The 27,502-nt window shown below is 45.9% G+C and overlaps 1 protein-coding gene across 1 annotated transcript in view; it reads left to right on the forward strand.

Annotated features, from left to right (window-relative positions):
• The window catches only part of RBM20 (RNA binding motif protein 20), a 210,929-nt gene that overhangs the window by 151,652 nt on the left and 31,775 nt on the right, over positions 1–27,502 (forward strand). Inside the window, 10 exon segments of the mRNA XM_021073215.1 lie at positions 2–25; positions 28–135; positions 138–395; positions 398–652; positions 655–839; positions 2,512–2,573; positions 5,110–5,201; positions 5,782–5,879; positions 20,413–20,556; positions 22,922–23,053. Coding sequence (XP_020928874.1) covers positions 2–25; positions 28–135; positions 138–395; positions 398–652; positions 655–839; positions 2,512–2,573; positions 5,110–5,201; positions 5,782–5,879; positions 20,413–20,556; positions 22,922–23,053 — 1,358 coding nt within the window.

The raw sequence follows: 27,502 nt of genomic DNA on the forward strand, positions 1-27,502 counted from the left end.
CGCCCCCACGGCCACACGGGGGTGCCCCCCACGCCACGACCGTGCCCAGCACCCGGTTTCCCTCTAATGCCATCACCTTCTCAGCTGGGCAGACACGAGGCCCAGGGCCCTCAGTGAACCTTCCCAGCCAGCCCCCAATACCATGGTGATGCACCCTTTCAGTGGGGTCATGCCCCAGACCCCTGCCCAGCCAGCGGTCATCCTGGGCATTGGCAAGACAGGGCCCGCCCCTGCTGCAGCGGGCTTCTATGAGTATGGCAAAGCCACCTCGGGCCAGGCATATGGCTCTGAAACTGACAGTCAGCCCAGCTTCCTGCCAGCCTCGGCCTCTACCTCGGGCAGCGTGACCTATGAAGGGCACTACAGCCACTCAGGGCAAGACAGCCAAGCTGCCTTCCCAAGGACTTCTACGGACCCACCTCCCAAGGGTCACAGGTGGCTGGCACCTTTGCGGCCGACACGGCCGGGGGCTTGAAAGGCGAGGTAGGTCCACTGCTGCAGGGTCCAAACAGCCAGTGGGAGAGCCCCCACGGATTCTCTGGTCAAAGCAAGCCTGATCTTACAGCAGCCCCCAACCTGTGGCCTCCACACCCTAGCCAGCCCTATGAGCTCTATGACCCCGAGGAGCCCACCCCAGACAGGACCCCTCCTTCCCTGGGGGTCGGCTCAACCACAGCAAACAGGGTTTCAGTGGAGCCCGGCGGCGGGCCAAGGAGGAGCAGGCGGTGCTGTCCATGCGGCCCCTGCAGGTGCAGGAGCTGAATGACTTTCACGGTGTGGCCCCCCTCCACCTGCCGCACATCTGTAGCATCTGCGACAAGAAGGTGTTTGATCTGAAGGTGAGTCACCTGAGGCTGGCCAGGCGCCACAGCTGGAGTCTGGGCGGGCTTGTCACCACAGCCTGGTGGCTTTTGCTCTCCTCAGCCAGGAGCTGTTCCATTTGGGGATTGGGTGACAGAACTTTGCCATTAAAACCCTAGGTATCAGAAGCAAAAAGAACTTCAGAATTGTATCAGAGCCAGTCACTTGCTTTCAGATGAGTAAGAGGAGTTTCCGTTGTGGCGTGGTGGAAATGAATCCAACTAGTAACCATGTTTGTGGGTTCGATCGCTGCCTCACTCAGTGGGTTAAGGATCTGGTGTTGCCATGAGCTGTGGTGTAGGTCGCAGACATGGCTCAGTTCCTGCGTTGCTGTGGCTGTGGCATAAGCTGGCAGCTGTAGCTCCAATTCGACCCCTAGCCTGGGAACCTACATATGCTGCGAGTGAGGCCCTAAAAAGCCAAAAAAAACCCAAAAGACGAGTAAGAGATTCTTACCCTTGTTTGTAAATGAGAGAGCTGAGGTTAGCAGAGATCAAGTGACCCCACCTGGGTTACAGAAAAGTGACTCAGGAATTAGAGCCTCTGTCTGCTTGAGGAGGGCTTTTCCCTGTGGTAGACAAGGAAGCTACTGTTCTTGAGAACGTCCTGAGTCTAAAAAGAAAAAACAAAAAAAAATTAGTAGAATTTTGGGTCAGGCAAGAGTGATCCTTAGGCTGGACCTACACAAGTTATTATAGAGAGCCTCAGCTTTTCCATCTGCAAAATGGGCATAGAGCCTCATGACACCTTCCCAGTGGTTGTAAAATGCTTTGGACCCCTGCACACAAAAGCCCCTGGTAATGTAAATTTCCTCTCCAAATGTAGTGATGATTCAGTGAAACACTCCAAAGCAATAATAATGGTTATAGTTAGCATATATTAAACCCTTTCTGTGTGTCAGCAGTAACTCTCCAAGGTAGATACAATTATTATACTCATTTCATAGATGCAAAAATGGGGCTCAGAGAAATGAAAGACTTGTTCAGGGCCCAGAGCTAGAAAGTGACAGAGTGGAGATTCAAGCATGGATCCGACTGAAAGCGTGTGCCTCTTAAGCACTGGGCTGTACTGCCTCTTGCCTCTCATCCTGTCTGCTGAGCACAATGATTCCTGCTTACTGGGCATCATGCCACAGTGTGCCACTCACCTCTACTTGGGTCACTTTCCGCAGGTGTCTCCCCGTCACCTGGGAACACACCCTCTCACTTCCTGTCTCAGGAGGGGCCTGGCTGACATGGGAGGTGATGGAAGATTTTGTCTCTTATAAGCCTATTCTAAGGCTTTGCAACTCCCTGGGAGTCCACCTGTAGATTCTCCCAGGTCCTTGGAGATGTGGAAATGCATTGGAGGTGCGGTAGGACCAAGGACCCACTGAGAAGGAGGAGGGAAGAGGGAATAGGACTTGTGCATCTGGCTCCTGTCCAAGATAGGCATGGGATGTGCAGGTGGGAGCCACTGGCTAGAGTGAGGGCTGGCTAGGGAGGCAGGAGTGGGGGAGGAGCCTGGGAAGGAGAAGGGGAGGGGTCTGCAGGGCTGGTCCACCAACTGGGCACTCTATGCTCTGTACCTTTAGAAGGAAGCCTGCCCTCATCCCCTGCTTTCCCTGGACTCTGTTCTACTTCCCATCATTTTCCTTTCCTTCTGGCTTAGGACTGGGAGCTGCACGTAAAAGGGAAGCTACACGCTCAGAAATGCCTGCTCTTCTCTGAAAAGTAAGTGCTATCCAGGAGGACAGGTTTAAGCCTGCACTCAACAAACATTCACTGAGCACCTACTGTGTGTCTTTCTCTGTTACCAGTGCTGGGGAAACAGGAGAGAACAAAAGAGGCAAATCTCTGTTCTCAAGGGGCTTACGCTTCATGAGAGGGCGGTGTGTCAGGGGATAAACCAGTGAATTATCTAGCATTCCTGGTGGGTTGCTGGACAGAAAATAACATCAGGGCAGGAGGAGGAAGTGTATGTGTGTGTCCTCAGGCCTCATTAAGGACAACCCTAGGAGGATGTGGAATGAGCTGTGGCTGTCTGGGGACATGCACTCCTAGGAGAAGGAACAGCATGTTCAAAGGCCCTGGTGTGGTCCAGGAATGCTCTGATGAGCATTAGTGTGAGCATTGTGGCTTGCGGGGTGGGGTGGGGTGGAGGGAGGAGCCAGGGAAATACTGGGGCCCCATCTTGAGCACTGGTACTTGTTAAGTGAGACTTTCACTTTTGATTTGAGTACCACTGGAACCTTGAAGGCTTAGCAGAGGAGGGCTGTGCCCTGGCTTCACTGATCAAGAACCTGGCTTCAGTACAGAGAATAGGTGGTGGAGGGCAAAGGCAGACACCTGGAGACCAGTGAGGAGGGGGTTGAGGAAACCCACGCAGAAAAGAGGAGCCATGGCCCAGGGATGTAGAATAGAGGATGGGGTTGAGTGTTTGGAAATGAGCTCATTCAAAAGGCCTCCCTTTCTTATTCATGATAACCAAAAGATGGAAACCACCCAAATATCCAGGCCAGATGAATAGGTAAATGCATGCGGTCTGTACTTACAGTGGCATATTACTCAGCCTTCAAAGGATTTTTTTTAAATCATGATTTTTATTTTTCCATTATAGCTGTCAATTTCTACTGTATAGCAAAGTGACCCAGTCACACGTATATGTATAGTCTTTTTTCTCACATTATCATGCTCCATCATGAGTGACTAGATATAGTTCCCAGTGCTATACAGCAGGATCTCATTGCTCATCCATTCCAAAGGCAATAGTTTGCATCTATTAACCCCAAATTCCCAGTCCATCCCACTCCCTCCCCCTCCCCCTTGGCAACCACAAGTCTGTTCTCCAAGTCCATGATTTTTTCTGTGGAAAGGTTCATTTGTGCCTTATATTAGATTCCAGATATAAGCAACATCATATGGTATTTGTCTTTCTCTTTCTGACTTAACTTCACTCAATATGAGAGTCTCATCTATGTTGCTGCAAATGGCATTATTTTATTCCTTTTTCTGGCTGAGTAGTATTCCATTGTGTATATATACCACATCTTCTTAATCTATTCATCTGTTGATGGACATTTAGGTTGTTTCCATGTCTTGGCTATTGTGAATAGTGCTGCAGTGAACATACAGGTGCATGTGTCTTTTTCAAGGAAAGTTTTGTCAGGATATATGGCCAAGAGTGAGATTGCTGGGTCATACGGTAGTTCTATATGTATAGTTTTCTGAGGTACCTTCATGCTGTTTTTCATAGTGGTTGTACCACAGTGCAGGAGGGTTCCAAAATGAAAGCATTTTTGACACATGCAACAACATGGGTGAACTTTGAGAATATGATAAGCCAATCACATAAGTGAGATAAGTCTGTCACAGAGACAAATGCTGTGTGACTCTACTTACAGGAGGTACCAAGATTCATAGGAGGTCAGATTCATAGAGACAGACAGTAGAATGGTGGCTGCCAAGGGTTGGGGCTGGACAGAGGGGGACTAGTGCTTGATGGGTACAGGGTTTCAGTTTTACAAGATGGAAAGCCTTCTTTAGAGATGGATGGCAGTCATAGTTGCCAAACAGTGTGAATGTACTTAATGCCACCGGACCATACACTTAAAAATCATTAAGATGGCATTTTTTACCACAATTTTTAAAAATAATTTTTAAGAAGACTCCCCATTTTTTATTGTGGTGAGATTCACTTAAGACTCACCATTTTAACCATTTTAAAGTATACAGTTCAGTGGTTCAGTGGTATTTAGCATACTCACAGAGTCATGCAAATACTACTGTTACTTAGTTCTAGAACATTTTCATCACCCTCAGGGGAAACCCACACCCATCAGCAGTCAGCACCCTCCTCCCCCAGCCCTTGCCAACCGCTCATCTGCTTTCTATCTCCATGGATTTGTTTCTTCTGGACATTTTATATAAATGGAATCATATAATATGTGACCTTTGGTGACTGGCTTTTTTCATTTAGTGCACTATTTTCAAGGTTTGCCCACATTGTAGCATATGTAGACTTTTTATGACTGAATAATATCATATATATGTATAGATATACATATATAAAATATTTCATTTATTCAGTCATCTTTTGATCTATATTTGGCTATTATAAATAGGGCTGCTATCAATATCTGTGTACAAGTTTTTGTTTGAACATCTATTCCCTGCTATTTTGGGTCTAAGCCTTGGAGTGGAATTTCTGGGTTGTGTGGTAATTCTTTAACTTATTGAATAACTGGTTCTCCCCTTCACTCCTCTCCAGCACTGGTGTCCGGTGTGTACTTGGTCCAGCTGAAGGGACACTGTGTGCCTCCCCCAACAGCACAGCGGTTTATAACCCTGCTGGGAACGAAGGTGAGGAAGGGCCCACAGGTCAGCTTGAAACAGAAATCAGTTTCCCAAAGACTTCTTAATGCCTCATTTTGAATAACCCAGTGTCCCTGATGTGTCCTTCTTAAATATCTATAAAGCCGACCCCAAGACAGTAAAATGCACCAGGCCTGCTGTCTGGGCTTTTGGAAATTTTCTGCAAGTTTTAAATGGTTTTTGTGGTTACCAGCATGCCCAGAGGTGTAATCACGCCAATCACTAATCAATATGTTAAAAGGGGAGTTCTCATTGTAGTTCAGCAACTGGTATCCATGAAGATGTGGGTTTGATCCCTGGCCCCGCTCAGTGGGTTAATGATCCAGCATTGCTGTGAGCTGCAGCATTGCTGTGAGCTGCAGCATTGCTGTGGCTGTGATGTAGACTGGCAACTGCAGCTGGGATTTGACCCCAAGCCTGGGAACTTCTACATGCTATGAGTGTGGCCCTTAAAAAATGTTAAAAGGAATTTTTCATTTTTCTCATTCCACTTCTGTGCTAATAATGACTTTTGAAGGTCAAGGAAATGACTAGGTTTTCACCCAGTTTTGTGTAATTTATCATTTAGATTATGCCTCAAATCTTGGAACCTCATATGCAGCCCTTCCTGCGAGGACTTTTACTCAGTCAAATCCCGCATTCCCTTCTGCGTCCCCAGGGATGAATGTGAGTACAGAAGCATCTTGTCCATTGTCATTTGTTGTCACTACCAGCTCAGCCTGGGTGTGGACGTTCAGGGGAGGCTGGGGTGAAACAGGTGAGTGCAGTGCGGAAAGCAGATCGAGAGCTGTTCAGTTCAGTCCAGCTGGTGCTGAAACACACATTAAAAGGCTGACATAATTTCTTAACCTTGAAGGCGCTCAAAGACTTTCTAGCATTTGGTGCTGGTTTAGAAGAAATACGTTTGAGATTGTGTGTGTGTGTTTTCTAAGACTTTGACATTTTATTGAAATGGACCATTTCCTATGAGTGGGTGATTCTGAAACTTGAACAGAAAGAGAAAATGTGTTTGAAAAGTAAGGACTATGCACTAATGGTATTTTTGGTCCCTTGGGGAAATGGTGACATCCGCATAATACTTTGTTTTTAGTTTTGTGTGTGTTCCTCCTTGTCTACAACATGCACTTCAGGAGTTCCCGCTGTGGTACAACGGGATCGGTGGCGTCTTGAGAGCGCTGGGATGTGGGTTTGATCCCCAGCCCAGCACAGTGGGTTAAGAATCCAGCGCTGCCCCAGCTGGGGCTTAGGTCAAGACTGTGACTCAGGTCTGATCCCAGGCTTGGGAACCCCATGTTACAGCCAAAAATGGAAAAACAAAACAAAACAAAACAAAAACATACACTTTAGTCCCCCAGAACTCCAAAGTTACATCCCTCCTTTTTCCACCGATTGTAACAACTTTCTCTCCCTCCTCTCTTCCCACTTCCCACTGTGTGGCCTGGTACCCTAGGAGCTACCCAGCCTCTCTTCTCCTCCCTGGAAATGTGTGGAAGGGTGTGAGAGTCATAGAACCAACTGTAATGCAAATTGCATTTGGCTGAACCCTGCTCCAGGCAGTGTGACTGTGTGCTTTTGCCTATGCCTTTTTTTTTTTTTTTTTTGGTGTCTTTTTTTTGTCTTTTTAGGGTCGCACTCGAGGATATGAAAGTTCCCAGGCCAAGGGTCGAATTGCAGCTGTAGCCGCTGGCCTGCACCACAGCCACAGCAACACCGGATCCTTAACCCACTGAGCGAGGCCAGGAATCGAACCTGTATCCTCATGGATGCTAGTCAGATTCACTTCCACTGAGCCACAGTGGGAACTCCCTTTGCCTGTGCTTATGTATTTTTTTTCAATTTATGATGTGAGTGGCTGCAGCCTCCTTCTCTTTTCTTGAGTTCAGGAGAGGGGGCCTTCACATGCCATTCCCTCCATGTGTTGGGGCATTCAAGCAAGACTTCTGAAGAGCAAGGTGAAAAGCGAAGGTTTTAGGCCCTGGGGGCTGAGTGATCTTCAAGGAGAGACAGAACAGGAGGAGAAGTGAGGCCACCTGGGTTGACATTTCTATTTGTGTCTGTTTATTGGTATTTAGGAGAGAAATGTTTTAGGAGGGAGCCCCTGTCTGCAAGCTTGTGTGTAAAAGAATGTTGTGGTTTCTCTCTGCACTTTTCAGGCTGAAAGCCGCAGCCGGCCAGTGGCAGTTTTGGGTCCGTCCCAGGAGTGCAGAATAACTGGGTTCAGTGAACCTGTCATTTGTCTTTGAGTCAGATGCCCAGTTACATGACCTTGTGTCCTATGAGGCTGCTGGCAGCTCCAGCCCCACCCCCGCCCCAGGGCCTCTTTCCCACACTCTGGAATGTGGAGGCAGCCCTCTGTCCACATCCCACTCTGAGAACCCAGCACTGGGCAGAAGGGGGCTTGACCCAGAGGGGGAAGGCTGGTTTGGGCAGGAGGTGGGCCATGGGTCTGGGCACAGGAAGGAGAGCCTGTATCAGCATTATAAAGGGGAGGGGGCTGAGTGAGACGAGGAGAAGTAAGGGTAGGGCGACTCTGCATCTGTCCCCACCTCAACCCTGTCCTCCAGCACTGATCAAAGAACCCGAGGCCCTGTCCTGTGGATGTGGAGGCAAGAGGTGTAAGTTCAAGTCCCAGTTCTGGAACACCCAGCTGTGTGGCCTCCGGCAAATCACTTTACTGCTCTGAGGCTCCATTTTTTTAAATGGGGAAAATCCTCCGCTAATAATGGCTTTCAAAGTTAGGTTTTCACTTGGTTTGTGATCTTTTGATTAGGCCTCTGATCTTGGAGCATCTTGTGTGGCCATTCGAGCAGCAGAGTCTCCTGATTTCGATGGTCAGCGTGAGAAGGAGGGAGCGAGGCTCAGAGTAGACCAGCATTGTCGTGCCCTTGTGAGGATCAAATGAGAGAAATGTGTAGGTGACAATGACTTATGAACTGTGCTGGGCATAAGAAGGAACAATGGCTGTTCTTAAGGAAGAGTTCGTTCAGCCTGTTCTGGGTAAACCTGTCCTCAGGCCAGCTCCGTCAGCTTATTGTGTGATTTGGGGCAGGTGTCAATGTCAGTGTTCTGACTTGTGCTCGAATCAGTCTAGTCACCACTGCAGTCACGTCTGCTCCCCGAGAGGTGTTGCGAGGCTCCCACGAAAGCACAGGGCAGGCACAAGCAGTCTGCTGACTCATCACTCCCGAGTATGGTCCCCCCCAATGCCTGGAGATGGGACATTTATCTGGCTTGAGCCTGACAAGCATTTTGCTTTCTGCACTGGCAGCAGCAGGAAGGCGATGGAGAGCCCAGACCTTGTCGGATGGCGGTCACAGTAGCTACCATTTATCTAGCCTTCCACACGTCATTCTTAGCAGCTTTGTATGTATTAGCTCATTAATTCCCTACCGCCCACTCCCCATAAGGCCCTGTGGCTTGTGGGGAGACAGAGGCACCGGGAGACTGACTATCCTGCCCAGGGTCACACAGCTGGTAAGGGCAGGCACTGCGATTTGAACCCAGGCGACCCAGCTCTAGAAGGCTCCCCCCCTTTTTTTTTCTTCCTTTTTACAGCCACACCTGTGACATATGGAAGTTCCCCAGCTAGGGGCTGAATCGGAACTGGAGCTGAGGCCACAGCCACAGCAAACAGCAGATCGGAGCCACATCTGCAAACTATATTGCCACAGCTTGGGGCAATGCTGGATCCTTAACCCATTGAGCGAGGCCAGGGATCAAACCTGCATCCTTATGGAGACTAGTGGGGTTCTTAACCAACTGAACTCCATAGAAGCCTCACCACTAAGCCCTGCTGCCCCTCTCTGAGGGTCTCTGAGTTCTCTTCTGATGCTTCTTTCCTTGGTAAGCAACCCCCCGCCCCCGCCCCAACTCCCACCCCGCAAGCTGCTTAGCAGACTCTGAGGAGGCTACTTTGGGGGTGATGAGGACTTCTCGGGCTTCAGCCAACATCAACTGTAGAGCAAAAGGTGAAGAGGCTGCCAGACCCGGCACGGTGACAGCGTCTCCCAAGATGAACCCAGACATTTGGAGGCATTTCTGCACTCCTAGTGGAGTGGAGGAGGTATCATCTGACTGGTTTTATCGTTTTAAGTTCTGCGAAGTTTTGCTGGTCATATGAACTTCCTAAGGATAACTAGGGGACAAGGACAGAGTTTACCCCAGCCAGCCCCTGCAGCCCCAAGGGATATTCTCTCCCTTCTGTCAGCTTCTGGTCCTTTTGTGGCCACTTCTGGCAAATAGAATTGAATGTAGGTGTGTCCCTTTTAAAAAACCTAAAATCCAAAAATATTGACCTTTGGAAACAAGCTGAGAAATGAAGAGCTGATGAATCCGCTACTGAAAGATACTCTGGGAGTCACCTTTAAGGAACACGAGAGACCCTCAGAGAGAAATTAGTGGTTTGCATTCTGCCTACAAATACTGACCTCCAAAGATAAGCAGATACATCAAGAGTGGTTACTCTGTTACCATACCATTGCATGTTCCAGATGAGTGCTCACCAAGCTTCTTTTGCAATACACTTCCATTGTTTTTCCTGCTTACATAATGTATGCTTTTTGTGAAAATTCAAACAGGAAAGAAATATTTAATGAGGACAGTGAAATTCCTTCCACTTCGCCCCTCCCAGCTTCCATAGAGAACCCATAAAGCATCTTCCTCCAGAAATATTTTCCAGTCCAGTGCAAGGGCTTTTTCTGCCTGACTCCGCTTAGGTGCATTTTTTCAGAAGCACATTTTGTTGAGCAAGAGCAGGAGCAGCCAGGACTTTGCCATTGTAGTATCACTGTTGTTTGTGGAGCAAAGAAAAAGTTCTTTCTAAAGCTCCCTATTTTTAAGCAGGAAGAACACAGTGACACGGGGCTCTGGGAGCGAGCCTTCAGAAGGTATCTGAACTGCCGCAAAACCGAAAATGATCACAAAACCCATCTACCTCCTCCCCCAAGCCCAGGCAAGGCTGGAATTGACACTTGCCTCAGCCTGGTGGGAATTCAAGCTGTGCGTTTCCATGTTTATTTCTGATAAAGACAGGGCACTGAATTGACGGTTGGGCTCTGTGTTTGTCTAGAGTGAGTGATTTGTGTCTCTCCCTAGCCCCTCCCATCCAACCCCAGGGTCCGGGAGAGGGGTGTTTGCTTTCACTTAAGCTTCTGCCCTTTGACAGAGCAGAGGCACTTTATCCTTGGCTGCCTGAGCCGTCATAAACAGAGTAATCAGGTTTCTGGAAGGGGCCCTGGGGGCCTTCTCAGGCTGTAAATAGTTTTCTTGCCCCTGCCCAAGATGTGCTTTGCCTACTGACTGTCCCCATAAAACTGCTTGCAGCTTTCACAGCCACCTTGGAGTTTATTTAGTGCTAGTGCTGCAGATGGGGCCTCCCTGGCCTGGGACAATTGATACACATTGTTTTTAGGATTTCTTTCTCCCCAGGACCCTGCATCCTAGTTGACACCAATAAATAAGGAAACCGAGGCATAGGGAAATATAAATGTTTGTGGAAAGCCAGAGGTTTAAGTCACGGGTTTGTCCTCCAGATGACTGGCTGTTTCTAAAACATCTGTCTGCCCACCCAGATTTGGAAAAAAAAAAAAAAAAAAAAAAACCAGAAAACAAAATCTACCCTGAGCTAGGATGGATGGGGGCAGGGTGTCATCTGCCACATCAGGTCCTACTCTTGGCAGAGGTCACCTTGTGCGTTTTCCACAAGAATGGAGAAACAGAAGAGCAGGGTATTTTGTTTTCTGTTGTTGTTCTGAATGATTTTTTTTTTATTGTTGCAAAAACAGTAAAATAGTGTAAAAATTTTAAAACAGCAGCAGAAAGATACAAAATAGAAAATCCACCCTTGCAGAGAAGACTGAAGGGAAATGTCTTTGGCTATGACTATCTATCCCTAGCATGAGCGTGCTCGTGTTTACTTACTAAAAATATATATTTTAGTGTATATATTCTAGCATGCTCATGTTTACTTACTAAAAGTATATATTTTAGCGTATATATTCTAGCATGCTCATGTTTACTTACTAAAAGTATACATTTTGGGGACAATCAGATAATGCCACATCACCTGTTGTGCCCCTTGGTTTTTTTTGACTTAACCCTACATTCTCAATACATAGTTTAATTGACTTATAAACACCTTTTCACATCCAAACATAAAATATTATCTTCTGTTGTAATACTGTCTATTGTATCCATTTACCATAAGTTATCAAGTCTGCCATTGATTGGTCTTCCAGCGAGACCTGAGTTGTCATCACAAACGTACCAGGACTTAATTGCCCACAGATTAAGTTCCTTGCCTTTTCCCAGGCATCGCTGCCTGCATACACAGTGATAAGTGTGACCTCCCAATTTTAAGGTTCTGTGACTCTAAAGTTTGCAGTGATATTGAAGTTGGTGGCAGATGAGCCACCCAGGACCTGTAGGCAATCCAGCACCAATAAAAGTAGATTTCCTCCAAGTCAAAGCTAGTATGCTTTATAAAAATATTTGAAAGTGTCAATAAAGGCATATGTTTCAGAGTTCCCATCGGGGTGCTGCAGAAATGAATCCAACTAGGAACCATGAGGTTGCGGGTTTGATCCCTGGCCACGATCAGTGGGTTAAGGATCTGGCATTGCTGTGGTGTAGGTCAGCAGCTATAGCTCTGGTTAGAACCCTACCCTGGGAACCTCCGTATGCTTCGGGTGTGGCCCTAAAAAAAAAAAAAGGCATGTTTCTATTCTCCAAGTTACACCAAGATGCAGAGCTATGGAACCCATGCCCATTTAGCATCTGTACAGTGTACTCAAAACAAACACCGTGAAAAATAAACATTTGTCCTGTGTCTGTCTTCATGTGTGTTTAGCACAAAACCAGCAGAGGCCCACAGACTATGTGCCAGATAAAATTAGATCACACCTAAAGGAGATCAGGCTGGAGCAGAGAAAACTGTTTATTGAGGAAGGGCTCTATGCTTCGTAGCTCTAAGAGGCACCTTTGACTTTTCTCATCCTGCAGGCCTATTGCCCAAAACCACATTTTTATGGCAACTGTGAGTTATTTGAACTGGGTCTGTTCTTTGAACTCATCTCTGAAGCCTGTCCCCATCTGCACTGGACAGCATTGAAAGGTCTCAGAATCTTCCTACGCCAAGCCTGCTCTTTGCACATTTCCACCCTTCTATACAAGATTTGTGAGTGACTTGAGAGATCTTGGACCTGGTCGCATGATCCATTAGAAGCATCATCTGACTTTATTTTTTCTTTCTTTTTTTTTGTCTTTCTGCCTTTTCTAGGGCCGCACTCACGGCACATGGAGGTTCCCAGGCTAAGGGTCGAATCGGAGCTGTAGCCGCTGGCCTATGCCACAGCCACAGCAACTCAGGATCCTTAACCCACTGAGTGAGGCCAGGGATCGAACTTGCAACCTCATGGTTCCTAGTTGGATTCGTTATCCACTGAGCCACGACGGGAACTCCCTCATCTGACTTTAAATGAGTTACCCAAGCAAGTGAAAATGTACAGCCCAGGCCCCTGACCACACATGAGGGCACTCCAAGTCATGGTGGCCTGCAGGCTGATTGAGGTGTCCCCCAGGCTGGTGAAGGATGATTGTCCCAGCAGGTTAGTGATGAGGGCTTCGATTACAACCCAGACACCTTAGCTCTCTTAGAGATCTGACCTGGGACTGGAAAGTTTCACATGCACCTGTCACATGTGTACCTCCCAGGAGCTCAGCAGGCAGAGCAGCGTGTGGGATGGTAACAGAGCCCATGAACACCGGTCTCACAATTCTCTCTTAACCCATCTGCTCTTCTGCCCCAGAGCACATCTTTTAAAATTGATTTTGGTAGTTTTTAATATAATTTAGACTTACAGAAAACTTGCAAGAGAAGTATAAGGAATCCCCATATTCCTTTTGCCTAAGTTCACTACTCCTTTATATTTTGGCCTGTTTACTTTATTATTTTCTATGTGTGTGTCTCAGTCCATCCATACATCTTTATCTTTGGCCATTCATCTGTCTATCTATCCATCCATCTCTGTCTGTCTTTATTTGTCCCCCATCCATCCATCCATCCATCCATTTAATGATCTGTGCGTGTTCCTCCTGAACCATTGGAGACATTGTATCTCTTTACCCCTAACTACAATTGGCATGAATTTCCCAAGAACACAGACTTTCTTTTACATAATCATAGTACAGTTACATTTAACTGTAGGAGAAAAGAAGGAAACAAATATTTATTTACACAAACCTGCTGGTGCCAGACCTTGCAGGAAGCCACTTTACATACATTGTAGCATTTGTGATGTCTCAACAGTCCTGTGGAATGAGTTTTTATTTTCCCTGTTTTATAGATAAGCAAACTCAAGCTTGGAGAAATTCAGTAAGTTGCCCATGGTAGTCACCTGGGAGCAGGGGCACAGATATTCCCACCGCCCTGGCACTGGTGCCTGGTGACCATGAGTCACACACCGGATGTGTGTCTGCCCTGAGAGAGACAGGAGGTACACATGTCTTTAGTTTATCTCAGTATATGATCTCAACTCTTCTGGCGCATTCAGAGACTGCAGAGGCCATCAGAAAGGTGCTCACTGCTTGGAGCTTATCTTCAGCTCTTAAAGATGAGACCACCGCCAGCACAGACGGCCTGTCTCATCATCGATGGCCAGGCTTGTGGACATATGCACGCTAAAATGGTCGAGTGTGGGAGTTCCCATCGTGGCTCAGTGGTTAAAGAATCCAACTAGGAACCATGAGGTTGCAGGTTCGATCCCTGGCCTTGCTCAGTGGGTTAAGGATCCGGTGTTGCCATGAGCTGTGGTGTAGGTTGCAGACACGGCTCAGATCTGGCGTTGCTGTGGCTCTGGCGTAGGCCGGTGGCTACAGCTCCGATTAGACCCCCTAGCCTGGGAACCTCCATATGCTGCTAGTGCAGCCCTAGAAAAGGCAAAAAGACAAAAAAATAAATAAATAAAATAAAATGAAATAAAATAAAATAAAATGGTCGAGCTCATAGAGCGGCAGGACAGGCATTACATTTGCTAGGACCGAGAGTGGGAAAGACCCCAGATTTCGTGTTTATGCCCAGCGCAGTTGGGGAAGGTTATCATTATCCTGGATCGTAGGGTTTAGCTTGGCAAGGCTTCTGAGAAGAGTGGAATTTTAGAACTTGGAGCCACATAGGCATGGACATTTTACATCTGGAGCGGACTTAAGACGTATAGACTGTCTCTCTCATTCCAGACATTGGGGGACTAAAGCCCAAAAAGGAAAACGCATTTGTCCTTGACATGCACCTAATCTGTGGCTGAGCTGGGGCTGGACCCCAGTCCTCCCTTCTGTCTTCCAGGATCAAGTTCTTTCACTACATCCGGAAGTCCCACGGTTTTTATAGCTCAAACTCTTTTAAATTATTTACTCCTACCTCAAGCAACCCCTGTCCTGCATTTCATGTTTAGCAAAGTACTGTATCTGCCAGAGTACTTATCTTAGTGAGTAATTAGCTAGTTCTTGATTTTTATTAATCAAAAACACAGACACACCAATCCGCCTTTCTCCTCAGCCTAAGATCTCACCAGCATTACCGAAGAAACACAAAGTTTGATCTTAACTCAGGTTTTTTTGTTTTGCCTTTTAGGGCCACACCTGCAGCATGTGGAAGTTCCCAGGCTAGGGGTCAAATTGGAGCTGCATCTGTGACCTACCCCACGGCTCACAGCAACACTGGATCCTTAACCCGATGAGCAAGGCCAGGGATTGTACCCGTGTCCTCCTGGATCCTGGTCCAGGGTTTGTCTCCACTGAGCCACAACGAGAACTCCTCAACTCAGGTTTTTTAAATATCAAAAATAACGATCCTTCTTTGATGTCTTGTTATCTTCAAAGACCCTTTAGGGCTTGAACTTCTTAGAGGTCTAGGGTTGGGAATTAGTGTATAGCATCAAGCCGCCTGCTCCAAGGCACTCGGGGTTTTCTGTGACCCCAGTGAGCAGATTTTACTCTAGAAGGAGTGCTTGAACTGTCTTTTCCCTTCCTCTCACTCTTCTTCCTCATCTTACAGATTTCCCATTGGACAGAGGGCAAATAATAACCATGTTTAGATGAATTGTTTCTAGGATAGATTAGGGTAATTATACATATAACTCTACACCCTGTATGAGCGGAAAATGATTTTGAACCTAATTGAGTTTGAGAGCAACAACAAAAGACTTTAGATCAGTGACAGAAAGGGATGTAGGCTAAATCAAATATTTGCAAAAGAACACAACACATTAAAAAAATATGTAACTGGATAGGATTTCTCACATGCCCTGAAGCCAGATACAACACAACGTTTTTTTGTTTTTTGTTTTTCCTGTGCCCATGGCATGTACATGTTCCTGGGCCAGGGATCAAACCTGCACTACAGCAGCTACCTGAGCTGCTGCAGTGACCACATCCTTAACCAGCTGTGCCACAAGAGAACTCCCCAATTATTTTTGATGGGTGAGATTTTCGTTTCATGGCTCCTTTAGAAAATGATAAACTAGAGGCAACTTGTTAAAGTGAAGAAGCTGCTCATGGTCACTGGATGTGCTTGGCCTTTGCCCTGAGGGGCCAGTACCTTGGCATACCTGTGACTTATTTGCAGACCACCAGCTGAGAAGCTCCAGATTAATATGATTAACTGGAAGGTTACTAAAACTCACAGGATTACTTTAGTGACGAGACGTGTCAATAAAATCCAACTTCTATTTCTTTCTCTCTCTCTTTTTTTTTTTTTTTTTTTTTTTTTGCTTTTTCGGGCTGCATACGAGGCATATGGAGGTTCCCAGACTAGGGGTCAAATCGGAGCTACAGCTGCCGGCCTACGCCACAGCCACAGCCACAGCAATGACAGATCTGAGCCATGTCTGTGACCTACACCATAGCTCATGGCAACACCGGATCCTTAACCCACTGAGAGAGGCCACGGATTGAACACACATCCTCATGGATACTAGTCGGATTCTTCACCTGCTGAGCCACAATGGGAACTTCCACTAACTTCTATTTCTGATTAAAATCTCGGGAGAAAAAAGCATCCTTGGAATGTCCTCTTTTTTTTTTTTTTTTCCTAGGTGAAGAAGTCCTTCATTTTTAAATTTTTTTCTAAACAACTTTTTATTGAGGTATAGTTGATTTACAATGTTTTATTAGTTTCAGGTGTACAGCCAAGTGATTGTCATATATGTGTGTGTATCTTTATTCTTTTCAGATTCTTTTTCATTAGAGGTTACTGTAAAATATTGAATATAGTTCCCTGTGCTATATAGTAGGTCCTTGTTTATCTATTTTCTATATATCAGTATGTATATGTTAATCTCAAACTCCTAACTTATCCCTATACCTACTTTCCCTTTGGTAATCATAAATTTGTTTTTTTTCTATCTCTGGGTCTATTTCTGCCTTCTAAAAATGTTCATTTGGATCATTTTTTTTTTAGATTTCACATATAAGGACATCATATGATATCTGTCTGTCTCTGACTTCATTTCTTTTTTTCTTTTTTTTCTTTTTTAGTTACTCAGTGAATTTATTACATTTGTAGTTGTACAATGATCATCATAATCCAATTTTTTTTTTTTTTTGTCTTTTGTCTTTTGTTGTTGTTGTTGTTGCTATTTCTTGGGCCGCTCCCGCGGCATATGGAGGTTCCCAGGCTAGGGGTCTAATCGGAGCTGTAGCCTACGGCCTACGCCAGAGCCACAGCAACACGGGATCCGAGCTGCGTCTGCAACCTGCACCACAGCTCACGGCAATGCCAGATCGTCAACCCACTGAGAAAGGGCAGGGACCGAACCCGCAACCTCATGGTTCCTAACCGGATTCGTTAACCACTGCGCCACCACAAGAACTCCACAATCCAATTTTATGGGATCTCCATCCCACAACCCCAGCGCATCCCCCCACTCCCCAAACTGTCTCTTTTGGAGACCATAAGTTTTTCAAAGTCTGTATTTCTCTGACTTCATTTAGTATGATAATCTCTAGGTCCATCCATGTTGCTATGGTGTACTCTTTAAATTTAAATGTCTACTCAGTATTCTTTTTTGGGGGGTAGAGGGGTACACCCTCAGCATAGGGAGGTTCTCAGGCTAGGGGTTGAATTGGAACTGAAGCCACCGGCCTACACCACAACCACAGCAACGCAGGATCCGAGCAGTGTCTGCAAGCTACACAACAGCTCACAGCAATGCCAGATCCTTAACCCACTGAGCAAGGCCAGGGATTGAACCCATGTCCTCATGGATGCTAGTTGGGTTCGTTAACCACTGAACCATGACAGGAACTCCGGCTACTCAATATTCTGTAATAACCTATATGAGAAAAGAATCTGAAAAAAGAATGGAGATATGTATGTGTATAACTGAATCATTTGCTCTACACCTGAAACTAACACAACATTGTAAATCAACTATACTCCAATATAAAATAAAAATTAGGAGTTCCCACTGTGGTGCAGTGGGTTAAGAATCCAACTGCAGCAGCTCAGGTTGCTGGCTGCTGAGGCCTCAAGAATTAGATCCCCAGCCCAGTACAGTGGGTTAAAGGATTCAGTGTTGCCACATGGCAGCGTAGGTTGCAGCTGTGGCTTGGATTCAGTCCCTGGCCTGGGAACTTACATGAGCCACAGATGCAGCCATAAAAATAATTAATTAAAATTTAAAAATTTAAATGAAAGCCTTAATTGAGGCCCATTCACTTTAGCAGCTTTCTAATTTGTGGGCAGTGTGACTTCATTTTGCTCTTTGGTGACCAGCAGCCGTGAGGGTGTTTGTTCCTGGGGAGGCATGTCTTGTCCTCAGCAGCAATTGCTGCTCTCACGCTCAGATTAAAGCCTCTTGAGCTGCTTTTTCAGTCTGGAGGAGACAGTGAGAGAGGCCCTGGCCCTCGTGCTGGTCACTAGGCAACGGGACGGGCAAGGAGCAGGATCAGCCCAGAACTGCCCTGCGTGTCTGCTCTGTTGTTAACCACATATGAGCCCAGGCTGATCACAGCACAGCGGAGTTACATGGGCAGAAACAAGTGGGCAAAGAGGAGCCAGCAGAGCACCCAGCCTCAGCTCCCCTGTTGATAAACTCAGAGGAGTGGCCGCCTGGCCCTGCCTGAGAGCTCAGCTGGGCCTGCGTCTTTGTTTTTAGGCCCCTCGCCCTAATGAGAGGCAAAGATCCTGCCTCATAGAACTCCCACTGCTGTCCCTAGAGGACACAGTCCTCCTGAGCCAGGCTCAAAGTCTCTCAGCTCTTCTGCTTGCACTTCAGGGATGCGTGGGGATGCTCTGGGAGCTGCCTCAGCCACACACCAAAGACTCTTCCCTTTTCGGCAAAGTGCTTGACCTCTGGACACTGCAGAGGGTGAGGTCTGAAAGGCGCCCTTTGGCTTTCTCCTCTTCAGGGCTGAACTGTCCAAGGAAATTCTTATTAACTCTAATTGTCCTCTGTCCAAAGAAAACAAATGGGGGCTTTTTGTGGTAGAATTACCCAAGTATTAGCCCTTGTTGGGGATGAAACCTCAGACTTTCCCACTGTACTACCATAGAAGAGTCAGACCCACATCAAATGTAATTAGATGTTGAAGTTCTCTTTATCATAGAAAATGATGATTATGCAAATGTGGGCTCTGCTCTTAGTATGGGTTTGGAAAATTGCATCCTTCTTTTCCACATTGGGTTGGCTTATGGCTACTAATTCTTGAACCTCCTGGAGACTCCAGGCTGATTAAGGTTTGCACTGACCAAACAGACATTCTCTCCCTCTTTGAGCTTTGATTAGGCCCAGGTCTTTGTTTCCCAGCTGTGTTTCTTAGAGGTGGCTTTGGGACTGCTGGATGGAGGGTGGTGGGCCGGGTGCTGGACCACAAGGTTTGTCTAGAGCAGCATCTCTGTATTTGTTGAATATATTGGGCTGGTGGGCCAGCTTTTGTTTGAGGAAAGGATCTCAAAGCTAACAAAGTGTTGAAAGCCACTGCCCTAAACCCAAGGTTGTCAGTGGGAATGAATATGTCTGTGTATTTGGGTCCCACAAATCTTTTCAGTTTTTTTTTATTGGATTTTTAAAAAATTGTATGTCAAACACTTGTGAGATACATAAGAAAAAGGTTAAACATCTCTCCCCTTACTCCCTTCTAGTTCTGCTCTTTGAAGATTACCAGTATTCGCAGGTTGATGTATATCCTCAAACTCCTTTCTCTGTCTGTGCTGCTGTCCTTTAAAGCGTTTTTCATTGTTGGAGTTCCCTTGTGCAGAAGCAAGTTAAGGATCAGGCATTGTCACTGCAGTGGCCCAGGTTGCTGCTGTGGTGCAGATTCAGTCCCTGGCCTGGGAACTTCCACACAACCACAGGCACGGCTGAAAAACATAAAATATTTTCATTGTGAAAATTTTCAAACATACAGAAGAGTAGAGATTAGTGTAATTAGCCCCTGTATACCCATCCCTCAATTCCAATAATTATCAAAATTTTACAGCACTTGCTTCATCTATCTTTTTCTTATATGTTTTTGGGTTTTTATTTCACAAGAATGGCATCATACCTCATCTGTACTTGGCAACCTATATATATGTTTTTTACTTTATTTTAAAAATTATTCCTGATCAGCTCATTTACCACCTCCTTTTAAGGGCTACGTAGTTTTCCATTGTAAGTGTGAACCATCAATTACTCGGTCATTATCCTATTCTTGGACATTTAGGCTGTTTCCAAAAGTTTTTGCAATAAATTATACATTTATCATCATAAATTACTGTAATAAATGTCCTTGTATGTAAATATTTACATATTGTTGCATTTCTTTCTGTAGGCTGGATTTCTAAAAGTGGGATCATAAAATCCAGGACTATAGATCTATTTTAAATGCTTTTATTCAATATTGCTAAAGTTTATTCTCAAGAGATTGTAGATACACAACCCCCCCACCAGCAACACAGGGATATGCCCAATTCCTCATCTCTTCAAGAGCCCTGGATGTGATTGTTCAATAAAAATGTTATGGATCTTGTTTGTAAAGTGATGGCATAAAAATCAATATTTTATACATGTCTGTGAATGGATTTTTTTTTTTCTGCATTCATTTTGTAAACTATAGTTTCTTGGTCATTAGTTTGGGAAAGATAGCCATTAGCAGGATCTGGAATAGAGGGCAAGAAGGAAATGTCTTTTGAAGACCAACCACAGCTCTTTGTTCCTATTAGTTTGTACAGCGGAAACCGGGTGCTGGCCGCGTGGTACACATCTGCAATCTGCCCGAGGGAAGCTGCACTGAGAATGACGTCATTAACCTGGGGCTGCCCTTTGGGAAGGTCACTAATTACATCCTCATGAAGTCCACTAATCAGGTAGGCCTGGGCACTTTCACACTGGTAGGTACCAGATGGACCACATATTGGTGGAGGGAAACTGGCTACTTTTCTAAAAAAGAAGCTGTCCGTGGTGCAATGAGTTAAGTGTCCGACTGCAGCTGCTCAGGTTGCTGCAGAGATGTGTGGTCCATCCCTGGCCTGGCACAGTGGGTTAAAGGAGCTGGCATTGCCGAAGCTGTGGCATGGGTCGAAGCTGTGACTCAGATTCAATCGCTGGCCCGGGAACTTCCATGTGCTGTGAGTGTGTTCATAAAATAAAATAAAAATTTTTTTAAAGAAGAAGCTGTTCCTAACTTAAAGGAATAATTCACAGCTGGCCTCCTGATGGCACAGCCCAGAAGTTCTCAATGGTGGTGGTGTTTTGTTTCGTCTTGTTGCACTTTACCCTTCATGTGCTGGGTACAGGCCTTTGTGAGTTGCCTGGAGGTGAGGAGGTGCTTTGGAATGAGGCTCTCATTAACATAGAAAAGCAAGCTGGCCCCTAAAATAGAAATCCATGGACTTGAATCTTTTCATTGTTAGCAACCCCCTGAGCTAATGCTGCATGCAGTCTTACCTTCTAGGTGTCCCATATTTGAGGGTGTGGGTTTGGAGCCAGCCAACAATGGACTGGGAACAGGTATTTTCACTGATCCCTGGTGTTAGCATCTGAGGCTCTTGGCTCTTTTGCAGGAGAGTAGCTAGGAATTAACGGGTGACTGGTAAATCTCAGGAACTGAGAACCCTTAACCCATGAGGATTGGCTGAGTCTTAGGGGGTTAATATGTTTGATTTCATTTCTAAAGTCAAAGGGGGAGTTTGTACAGAGACTGGTCAGAAGGAAAACTTTTTAGTCTTTTGCTTTTAATAAATACTTTTACTTTAGGACCCAGAGGAACAGGCATAGGAGAAATTCTTAGTTAAGGCAAGAGTTTGGGAGCTCATCAGTGGTCTTTCTCCATCAACCTGAGCTTACTCACTAATCTTTTCATTCCTCCTTCTCAGAATTCTATTTGGGGTAAATTTCCAAAGTTCAGCTTGCAACATGAACACAGTGGGATTCACTGAATTCATTTCATTCCCACATGATAGGTGAGAGCTAGAGGTGCTAAAATGTTTGCATGAAGAAAGAAGCACTTTGGAAAGCTGAGTGGCAGAATTTGAAAATAAAACCGTAGAGAACCCTAACATTTTGGTCTCCTAAACTTCTGCTGTAGACTGTGACAGCACAGAGAAAGGCGGATCTGAAATCCCAAAACAAATGCAGAAGGAGGGAGGATGAGCTTGTTTAGCCCTTGAAGGCCAAGGAAGTGGGCATCGAGGGTTCACAGTGAGGACTGCCTTGTCTCAGGCTGTTTCCTTCTCAGCATGGGGGATCAGATCCCTCCAGCATCAGTAACAGCACAAACCAAACAAATCAAAGAAACAATAGTAGCGATGAGTCAGTCAGCGCAGCAGCTCCTGGGGCAAACTGACAGATCCATCCAAACAGTTTATCTTGAAATTCCCTGTAGACACTACCTGAATTGAAAAGCCCTTTGTAAGGGTTTTTATCAGAATAGTTAAAGAGGAGAAATGCCGTGGAAGCCTAACTGAGGGTTTTGCTCCCTCTCCAGCTTACAGAGACGTGGCCTTTCCTTAAGCCCAAGGAGCTTCTGAGTGTTTTTAGTGTATTTCTTTTAGTGGAGAAATTGAGAGCTCAGATATCTAGGACTTGGTGTTTCTGTTTCCTGCCATCTCCACCACCAAATAGCAAGTTTTGCAGGCATCGGTCCAAGGTTACCTGGGCAACAGACTCACTTTCCCCCACCCCCTCCCCTCAGGGAACTGTGGGTTAATGGACCCTCCCATCCCAGAGGGCCTCCTGTGGCGTGATGTAGCCTGGAATGGACGTAGGTAGTTAAGAATAATGTTTAGTAACCATGGAGATCAGGAGAGGGACCATCTTATAATGAGCTCTTTTGCTGCAGTTAATAAATAGGTCTCTTTGAACAGATGGGATCAAAGAGAGCTCTTCCTGGTACTGAATTTTTCCCTTTTTATTGAGGTGTAAAACACATCCTCCAAAGTGCCCGTCTCAAGTATACAACTCCATTAATTTTTTACATGTGTGTACCTGTGTCATTACCATGCAGGTCAAGATATAGAATAGTTCCAGAACCTCAGAAGATTTCCTCACTCCCCTTCCCAGTCAGTACCCCACCCCCACCCCACCCCACCCCCACGGGAAGCTCAGCTCTATCTTTGATCACCTTCCATTTGCCTTGCCTTTCTTTGAACTTCAGATACGGGGAATCATACCTTGTATAGAATTTTATTTAAGATCGTTCAAGTCCAATGTCTGTCCTTCCTTCTTTCCTAGGCCTTTTTAGAGATGGCTTACACAGAGGCTGCCCAGGCCATGGTCCAGTATTACCAAGAAAAATCTGCAATGATCAATGGCGAGAAGTTGCTCATTCGGATGTCCAAGAGATACAAGGAATTGCAGCTGAAGGTAAAGCATCCTCTCGTTCATTCAGTCTTCTAACAAGCATCAGCTGAGTGTCTCCTCCTTGCTGGCCCCTGGCCTGAGTGCTGGCAGGAAGGAGAGGCCAGAAAAAGATCCAAAAATTATCCACCGTCTTTGAGGCTATCACATGGGAAGGCAACCCCATTGTAACATGATAAGAAAAGTGCTTATTGAGATAAGTACAGGATGCAAAGGGATGATTACCTGCCTGGGACCCAAGGAGGATTTGAAGGCAAGTTTTGAAAGATGAAGCAAGAGAGGAAAACCTGGTTGCTTTTCAGAGGTGAGAGTTCCAGGCATAGACCCCTGCATACAACCCCCTTCTCTACCCAGACCCCAGTACCTTCAGTAACTTTTTCTTTCTCTGTCACCCCCCCTTGATCTTTTATTCTCTCCTCCATCCTCTTATGTTTATGTCTTAGGCCCCACAGAAGTTCTTCTAAGCAGCGCCTGACAGTTGGCTACTGTCCAAACTCAGGGACGAATTCAGATTAATTCCAAACAGGACTTTTGCTTTTGTTTTAGCTTACTCTACATTTCTCTTCTTTTCTTTCTGTTTTGTTTCATCATGAAGTATACCATACAGACGGAAGAGTGACTACCTACATACTGTACAGTTGAAAAAGTAATAATGGGTGAACTCCCATCAGTCCCATAAAACCACCACCAAAGTCAAGAAATAGGACAGAGACAGCACCCAGAAACCCCTGTGAGTCCCTTCTTAAGCTCAGTGCCCCCTCTCCACACTCCTGACTCTGAGGATAATTATTCCCTTGCTTTTCTTTACTATTCTGCCCTCTTCTCTATGCCTTGCTTAACATTGTAGCTTAGTTTTCCCGATTTTTGAGCTTTATTTGACTGGAATCATGACATGTTCTTTCATTACTTCTTTCACGAAACACTACGCCGTCCGTGTTGGGTGTGTCTGTTGGTTTTCATTGCTATATAAATTTCTACTGTATGACCATAAATTTGCATATTCATTCCACTGTTGATGGAAATTTGGGTTGTTTTGGGTGTTAGGGACAATGCTACTAGGAACATTTTCAGACATAGTATCCCCGTACTCATGTTCGTGAGTGTACAACTGGGAGAATATACATAACTAGAAGTAGAATTGCTGGACCACAAGGCAAACTTACCCTCCACTTGACTAGGTAATAGCATCCCTACTCATAGTATGTGAGGAGGATTTTCAGCAGCTCACCGTCTTGCTAAAACTTTGTTTTGCCCAACTTTATTTTTTTTATTTTTTGTCTTTTGTCTTTTTAGGGCCACACACGCAGCATATGGAAATTCCCAGGCTAGGGGCCCAATCGGAGCTGTAGCTTCCGGCCACAGCCACAGCCACAGCCATGCCAGATCCGAGCCACGTCTGTGACCTACACCACAGCTCACAGCAAGGCCAGATCCTTAACCTACGAGTGAAGCCAGGGATCGAACCTGCAACCTCCCAGTTCCTAGTTGGATTCGTTTCTGCTGTGCCATGACGGGAACTCCTCTTGTCCAACTTTAAAAGGTTTGCCTCTCTGGGGATAGTCAAGAGTTTATCATGGTTTTATTTTTTATTTTCCATATTACTAATAGAGGTTCAGCAGTTTTTCATATGTTTATTGATAATTCCATCTAGATCCTCTCTGGTGGGAATTTTTTTTAAGTCTTTTGTCCATATTTTCTTTCTTTCTCTCTCCCTCCCTTTCTTTCTTTCTTCTTCTTCTTTTTTTTTTTTTTTTTTTGGCTGCACCCACGACATACAGAAATTCCTGGGCCAGGGAATGACCCACGCCATAGCAATGACCCGAGCCGCAGGAGTAACAATGCCGGATCCTTAACTGCTAGGCCACCAGGGAACTCCTGCTCATTCTTTTCTTCTGGATTGTGTCTTCATGTTGATTTGCAGGAGTTCTATTGGCTGGAGCCCTTAGTCCATTTGGCTTTATTGTAATTAATACCATATTTGTGTTTAATCTTAACTTCTTATTTTGTGCTTTTTACTGCCCTATTTAATAGGGATTTTCCAGTTCACAATTCACTTAGAGTCCATTTGATTCCAGACCCACAGCCCTGAATTGTTGCCTTCAAGGTTCAAGTCAGAAGACGAAGTCTCAGCCGTTTTTTCCAGCTAGGACTAGTGTTCTGACAAGTCTACCTATGTACACCGGTTGGATGTCAACCAATTGCCAAAGTCCTGATTCTGCTTTGTTTGCATTATTGCTTCTGAAGTTCTTTTGCCAACAGTTCTGCTTCAGGCAAAACCTGACATTTTTTTTCCAACTCATGAAAGCCTGTTGCTTTTCGATCCCACCCCATTCTCTACCCAGTCAAAGTTCTTGTTTTCCTGGATTCTGCCCAGGGGGCTAGAATTGAATTCCTGCACTAAATTCCCAGAGGAGCTTTGGTCTCCAAATGTGATGATGCTGTCATAAGCTTTTAATTAGGACATGACAGCAGGTCTCTGCTTCTTCTTTTTTTTTTTTTTTTTTTTTTTTGTCTTTTTGCCATTTCTAGGGCCGTTCCCGCGGCATATGGAGGTTCCCAGGCTAGGGGTCTAATCGGAGCTGTAGCCCGCCGGCCTATACCAGAGCCACAGAAACGCAGGATCCAAGCCGCGTCTGCAACCTACACCACAGCTCACGGCAACACCAGATCATTAACCCACTGAGCAAGGGCAGGGACCGAACCCACAACCTCATGGTTCCTAGTCGGATTCGTTAACCACTGCGCCATGACGGGAACTCCCTCTGCTTCTTAAGTTAAAGTACCCAGGCCCTGCAGTCTCTTACCCAGGGAGGTCATTTGGGGTGGTACAAAAACTATGAATTAAAGACGTTAGAAAGAAGGTCGAAGTTTGCATTCAGCAAATGTTCATTAGTGCTCACCATGGGTGGGACCTGGGCCAGGCCCCATGGACATGGAGGTAGCAAGTTTGTAGAGGAATTCACAGGCTGGGAGAGGAAGAACACAGAAAACAGACCCATCAGGAACCATGTTACCTACACCACCAGATGGGAGGGTGGTTACACCGGTCTAGCCTCTGCCCCTTCCTGCTCTGATGACCTTGGACAAATTGCTCAACCTCTGTGAGCCTCTGTTTCCAGATCAGTAAAGGACTGTACCTTGTGTTCTTTGGTTTTAAGCATTTTTTTCATATAGTATCTCTTTGAGTCTTACAGTCACCCTCCCCTGTGAGGTGTGTAGGGTGGATGATAACAGTCATTATAACAGTACAACCGTAATAACAAGAAGAGATACCTTTAATCGAGTCCTGCTACTCTGGGTCAAGTAATGTACCAAATACTTTCCTACATTATCTGCTGTCCTCCTGCCATTGGTCCTGTCAGACAGATATGATTAGCTCAGTTTTACAGATGAGGAAACTGGCTCATAGAAGTTCAGGAACTTGCCCCCGATCTTAGTTACTGGAAGAGCCAAGATTAAAGCCTAGGACTGTTTTGGCTTTACACTGTATCTGCCTCTCTGTATTGTGTTTTCATGATCTACATTGTCTGTGTGACAAAACAGAGAAATCAGGTAATTTACTTAGTCACCTAGTTAGTCAGCATCACAGACAGTATTCTCATAGAGTTTCCCGAACTTTCTTGTACATACAGATCACTTGTGGGTCTTGTCAGCATTTCTGATTCTGTAGGTCTAGGGCAGGGCTGTGATTCTGTGTTTCTCACACACTCCCAGGAGATGCTGATGTTTCTGGTCCTCACAGCACGCTCTGAGTGGCTAGAACATACTGATCCTGATCTTGAGTAAGGATTTTCTGCTCCCCAAGTGGTCACACGGCCTCTACAAAAGCATCTCAAAGCCTCTTTCCACTCCTTAGTCATGTGTGTTGACATGAATCAGCCAGGACCGTCTCTGCAAGGAAGAGAAATTTGTCTCCATTAAGCAGACGGGCATGTATTTGCTCACGTAACCAAAAAGGCCAGGAGTGGCCCTGGCTGTAGGCATGGCTGGATTCGGAGCCCACGTGCTATCCATAGGACGACGCAGTTTCTTTCCCCCCTGCCTTCTTCTGTTCCCTTGGCTTTGTTGGTGGGGTCTCCTTGGGATGGCCCTGACAGCCCCCAGCCCTCTCCTCTAGGTGGCGTGATGGCTTCAGTGACTCGGGCAGCCATGGTTCCTCAGCCTCCCATTTTCTTCACCAAGAGAAAGCCAGAGCTTTTCCTAGAAGCTCCCAGAGATGTCCCGAGAGTCACCTTGACCAGGCTGGCCCTGAACATGTGCCCTTTCCTGAGCCAGTCTCCGTGGCTGTGCTGTGATTGACCAGGCCTGTGTCACCTGCGACATCCTGGGAGCAAGCTGAGAAGAGGGGATGGTTCCTGGGACGGCAGACAGCAAAGCACTAAATCCAGATGTGTCTCTGGGCCAAAAGGCCACCACCTGGGGTCCTACCAGGGCTTGCAGAGGTGAGGGTGGGGG

This window comes from Sus scrofa, chromosome 14 (assembly GCF_000003025.6).
Source record: "Sus scrofa isolate TJ Tabasco breed Duroc chromosome 14, Sscrofa11.1, whole genome shotgun sequence".
In the NCBI taxonomy this organism is placed as follows: domain Eukaryota; kingdom Metazoa; phylum Chordata; class Mammalia; order Artiodactyla; family Suidae; genus Sus; species Sus scrofa.